The sequence below is a fragment of the Microtus ochrogaster genome, chromosome 2, assembly GCF_000317375.1.
Source record: "Microtus ochrogaster isolate Prairie Vole_2 chromosome 2, MicOch1.0, whole genome shotgun sequence".
Taxonomy (NCBI): domain Eukaryota; kingdom Metazoa; phylum Chordata; class Mammalia; order Rodentia; family Cricetidae; genus Microtus; species Microtus ochrogaster.
Window position 1 is genome coordinate 22939963 of NC_022010.1, and position 5718 is coordinate 22945680.

Below are 5718 nucleotides of genomic sequence, written 5' to 3' on the forward strand. Positions count from 1 at the left end.
CCCCCTCTCCTCTGGGAGTTAGAGACTGTCCCAGGCAGACAGCGCCCCCTCTCCTCTGGGAGTTAGACTGTCCCAGGCAGACCCATATCTTTTTTCACTTTAATTATTTTGCATTGATTTATTCATTAACTTTGTGGGGGGAGGGGTGCACTGAGATGGGGGTGAGAATGCCACAGCACCTGTGTAGAGGTCAGAGGGCATCTTATAGAAGTCAGTTCTCTGCTCCTGCCTTGTGTTCAGGGAATCAAACTCAGGTTGTCAAGCTTGATGTGGCTTGTATCCACATCGTTTCCTGTATCCACTGAACCATCTTGCAGGCCTTCTCTCTAAATTTAAAGTGCTTAAAAGGCAAGGCAGTTTTTGGCACTACTTTTCAGTAGGCAGATTAACAGAGCAGGCAGGAATCAGTGAGGAGCAAGTGTAGATAAAACATATTTTAAGGCTGGGCTATAGGTCAGTAGTCAGAATGCTCACCTAGCATACACAGAGCTGTGGGTTCCATCCCCAGCACCATGTAAACCAGGCATGGTGGCACATCCCTGTAATCCCAGCTCTCAGGAGGTAATAACAGGAAGATCAGAAGTTCAAGGTCACCCTTGGCTTCCTAGTGAGTTGGAGGCCAGCTTAGATTACATGAGACCCTATTTATTAAAAATAAATTAGAAAAAAAAAGCATTTTTATCACTTTGATGGGCCAATTCTTTTTTTTTTTTTTTTTTTTTTGGCTTTGGAGCCTGTCCTGGAACTAACTCTGTAGACCAGGCTGGTCTCGAACTCACAGAGATCCCCCTGCCTCTGTCTCCCGAGTGCTGGGATTAAAGGCGTGCGCCACCACCGCCCAGCTGATGTGCCAATTCTTAAATTTAAAAAAAAAATAGTTGCATTAATACAAATAGAATTAGGCCAGGCGGTGGTGGCACATGACTTTAGCCCCAGTGCTTGGGAGGCAGAGGCAGGCGCATCTCTTTGAGTTTGAGGCCAGCCTGGTCTACAGAGTGAGTTCCAGGAAAGCCAGGGCTGTTACCCAGAGAAGCCCTGTCTTGAAAAACTAAAAAAGAGAAGAAAAGGGAAAAATGTGTGTATGTATATATATATATATATATATATATATGTGTGTGTGTGTGTATATGTATATGTATATGTATATGTATGTATATATTTGTAGCAATATAAATAGAATTAGTACAAATTCCATTCATATGGTTGGCTTGGTAGCAATATACGTCCCATTCCATCATTATAAATACTTTATTGTTCACATTTATCAGCTTCTCCTGCATTTTTGCCATTCTTTCTAGGAATTCAAAAATGGTGCTGGGTAGGTGGCTCCATGGGTAGAAGCACTTGCTGTGCAAGCACGAGGACCCAGTTCAGATCCCAGCAGCACCATGTGAAAAGTCACACACCTGTAACCCCAGACCCCATCTCAAAAGTATGGGAGAAGGCTGGAGAGGTTGATCAGCAACTAAGAGCTAAGAGTATGCCTGGCGGTAGTGGTACACACCTTCGATCCCAGCACTCAGGAGGCAGAGGCAGGCGGATCTCTGAGTTCCAGGCCAGCCTGGCCTACACAGTGAGACCGTGTCTTGTGGGGGAATAAGAACGTGTACATTCACTTTGGGTCGCTCACTTCTACCATTTCTAAAGGATCTGATGTCCTTTCCTGGCCTCCACAAGTGTGGTGCTCACATGCACAAATTACACATAGATAAAGTTGCATAGGACAATTAAACATAATAAATCTAAAAAATAGTAAGGTTGGGGCTGGAGAGATGGCTCAGAGGTTAAGGCACTGGCTTTTCCAGAGGTCCTGAGTTCAATTCCCAGCAACCACATGGTGGCTCACAGCCATCTCTAATGAGATCTGGTGCCCTCTTCTGGTGTGCAGGCATACATGGAGGCAGAATGTTGATTCATAATAAATCTTTAAAATAAATAAGTAGTAAGGTGGACAGTGAGTAAGGAAAATACCTATCATCAACATATGGCCTCCACATGTTCATACACAAATATGCATGCACACTCACATGAAGGCATACATACAACACACAAACTGCAGTGTTTTACAATGGTTTTTAGTTTATGTGTTTGATTCCTACGCAGCCCAGGCTGGCTTTGAACTTGTGATCTTCCTGCCTCCACCTCTGAAGTACTGGCAATTGCAAGTATGTTTGACCATAGCCAGCTGGTTTTTAGTTTCTTCATTTAGTGCCTTAATGAGGAAGGCTCATTCAAAGCTTTGGAGAAAATAGGATGCAGACTAGCATCTTAACTTCATGGAGCAGCTAGTGATTGGCTTGGGGTAATGGGAGTGTTGGTGATAGGGCATTGGCTATGCCAGGAGACTTTGGACCTTTTTCCATGCCTTGAGGTCTCCTCTGAAGGGTTGTTGCCACACAATGGTGTGTTTTATAAAGATTACTGTGGTCCAAGATAAGGACAGAATTTGATGTGGGATGTCCAGGTCAGAGTTGGCTAATGGTCTCCAGCAGTGATCCGGGCAGCAGGTGTCATGAGTCCTCTATCCTTGAACCTGAAGAGGCAGGAAGAGAGGGACACAGAAAAGGAATCAGAGGCAGCCTGCTACTTACCCCACTTATGCTGAATCCTCCCCAGGACTTTTGGAAAAGCCTTTTGAGGGGCAGCCCTCTTTCTAAGAGGATGTACTGTCGAAGGCATGTACTCCTTCATCTCTGTTTGTCTAGAGCTCAGGCCATAGGAGGGGATACCTGTGTACATGCAGTGTAATGGGCATCCCAGGCAGGGATGAGACCGGGCCACCAAGCAGAGGAGGCCATGGTAGGCTGTACCACCTACTCCCAGGATGGGGGTTGTGAGCATCGACTGGTTCATATGGTACTTATTGCGAGGAGTCAAGGGCAGTGTCTGAGCTGGGTGCCACCTCCCCATGGCACTGGGACCCCGTGTGCCTTTCCCAGGAGGAGCTGCAGTATTGACACGTCCCCGAGTGCCAGCTCACCGGCCTCCCAGCGCAAGGACCTGGGTCGCTCCGAATCCCTCCGAGTGGTCTGCCGACCACATCGCATCTTCCGGCCATCTGACCTCATCCATGGGGAGGTGTTGGGCAAGGGCTGTTTCGGCCAGGCCATCAAGGTATGCAAATGGAGAGGGTCAGGCTGGGTGACACCTGACCACCTCTTCCCTCACACTGCCCCCTGGGAATCCAACACATCTAGATTCTGTGTTCTCTGCGCAGTGTTATTCCCTCCTATTCCTGGATCTCCCTGAGCTAAGAGGAGGGAAGGGGTTTAAGTGCATAGACTCAGAACTTTGTCTCACGTAACTCAGCCTGGTCTTAAACTCACTAAGTGATTGAGGATGGCCTTGAACTCCTCTTCCACCCCCAAGTACTGGGGTCACACATGCTAGTGATGCTAAATTTTCATATCAGGACAAGGTCTCTCTAAGTTTCCCATACTAACCTCAAATTCACTAGATATCCCAGACTGGCCTTGGACATGAGATCCTCCTGCCTCAGCCTCCCAGGTGGCTGGGGTTATAGGCATGTGTCACTATGTCCCACTTGGTCTTGATTTTTGTGCTTCATATCCCCAACATAGGTCACACACCGAGAAACAGGCGAGGTGATGGTGATGAAGGAACTTATCCGGTTTGATGAGGAGACCCAGAGGACATTCCTCAAGGAGGTCAGTGGAGAGGGAGTGTCACTCCCCTCCCCAGTGAGAAGGGGTGGCAGAGGGTTCCTGGAGGATGAGTCACACACACACCTGTTGAAAGACATGAGAGGGTTCAGGCCCCACTGGGGACAGGGTAGCTTGAGCAAAGACATCGCTCCATGAGTTGTGGGCATTAGCTCAGGTAGTAGAGTGCTTGCCTTGAAAGCATGAGGTCCTGGGTTCAATCCCCAGCACCACATCTACCATGCATGAACTACACATCTGTAATCCCAGCACTTGGGAGATGGAGGCAAGAAGATCAGAGTTGAACGTACTCCTTGGCTACATAGAGAATTCAGCCTGGGCTATGCAAGACGTTGACTCAAAACAGACAATGTCAAAAGTCAGAACAGCCATGTGCTGGGAGTGCAGGTTGGTGGATGCTTGCTTACCATGCGTGAAGCCCTGGCTTCTAATGCAAAAATTGACCTTGGTGGTACAAGCCTGTCAGCCCAACACATAGGAGATGATGGTGTGAGCATCAGGAGTTCAGGGACCTTCATGGCTACAAAGCTAGTTCAAGACCAGTTTGAGCTATGAGAGACACTTAAAAAACAGAAGACAGCCGGACTGTGGTGGCGCACACCTTTAATTGCAGCACTTGGGAAGCAGAGGCAGGAGGGCAGGAGAATCCCTGTGAGTTCAAGGCCAGTCTGGTCTGCAGATCTAGTTCCAAGACAGCCAAGGCTACACAGAGAAACCCTGTCTCAAAACCACCCTCATAAAAAAGAAGACATAGTGGCTTACCAGGTGAGAAGAGACTGAGTGTGTGCCCTGCTGTGTAGGTGGGATAGAGCAAGGGGAAGGAGATCCAGGCTCAGCCTATGTGTCCCCTTCCAGGTGAAGGTCATGCGGTGCTTGGAGCACCCTAATGTGCTCAAGTTCATTGGTGTGCTGTACAAGGACAAGCGGCTGAACTTCATCACAGAGTACATCAAGGGCGGCACCCTGCGGGGCATCATCAAAAGCATGGTGAGCAGGACTGGGGCCTGGGGATGTGGCTTAGTTGGTGGAATTCTGTCCTAGAATGCATGAGGCTTCGGGTTCCATCCCCAGCACTGCATAAACCCGGTGTAATGGCACCCTCCTTTATCCCAGCACTAGGGAAATAGACAGATGGGCCTTAATGAATTCAAGGCCAGTCTGGTCTACATAGCAAGTTCCGTGCCAGCCTTTCTAAATACACATAAACACCAAAACCAAAACAGGAGTTGAAGGATGAGGAGGTCAGGATTGCACTATCCCCTTGCAGGGCCATGACCCCCCAATAACCTAAGAACTCTCCATTAGCTCTGCCTCTGAAAAGTGACATCGCTTCCTACTAGTGCCATGCTGGGGACTGATCCTTGAATACATGGGTCTCGGGGGGACACTCCAGATCCTAACCATGGCAGAACCAGAGCCCCATTCTCCCCAGCAGCTGGTGCTGAGAGTGCAGGTGGCTTGTTGGACCTTCAGCTTTGACTCTGAACGTTGGTTCAGCTTGGTTTTCAAACTTGAAATGGGGACAGGGGAAATGGCTCAGTGGGCAAGGTGTTTGCTTCCCAAACAAGAGGACCTAAGTTCCACCCCAAAGACACATGTAAAATCCCTGCATGGTGGCATACACTGTAAGCCCATCACTAGAGGTAGGCTCTCTGGGGATCACTGCCCAGGCAGCCTATGCAGATCCATGAGCTCTGCCTTCAGTGAGACGTTCTCTCAAAAGCTAAGGCCAACAAGATGACTTAGAGACTGAAGGTGCCTGCTGCCGAGCCTGATGCGCAGAGATAAATCTCCAGAACCCACATGGTGGGAGGAGAGAGCAACTCCTGCACATTGTCCTCTGTCTCACATGTGCAGATGCGCATGCACACCCCACAGATATGCACACACATAAATAAGTGTAGCAAATAAAAATGTTTGATTGTAGAAGGAAATTAAGGAAGAAACCTGACATTAACCCCCCACATGTGTACACACACACACAAACATGGATCTACACATACCACACACTCAAAATGCAAACATACAGCACACA

The 5718-nt window shown here is 48.4% G+C and overlaps 1 protein-coding gene across 1 annotated transcript in view; it reads left to right on the forward strand.

Annotated features, from left to right (window-relative positions):
* The window catches only part of Limk1 (LIM domain kinase 1), a 32659-nt gene that overhangs the window by 18606 nt on the left and 8335 nt on the right, over positions 1-5718 (forward strand). Inside the window, exons 8-10 of the mRNA XM_005344650.3 lie at positions 2940-3114; positions 3582-3668; positions 4539-4670. Of these exons, the coding sequence (XP_005344707.1) occupies positions 2940-3114; positions 3582-3668; positions 4539-4670 (394 nt within the window). The remainder of the gene's footprint in view (positions 1-2939; positions 3115-3581; positions 3669-4538; positions 4671-5718) is intronic.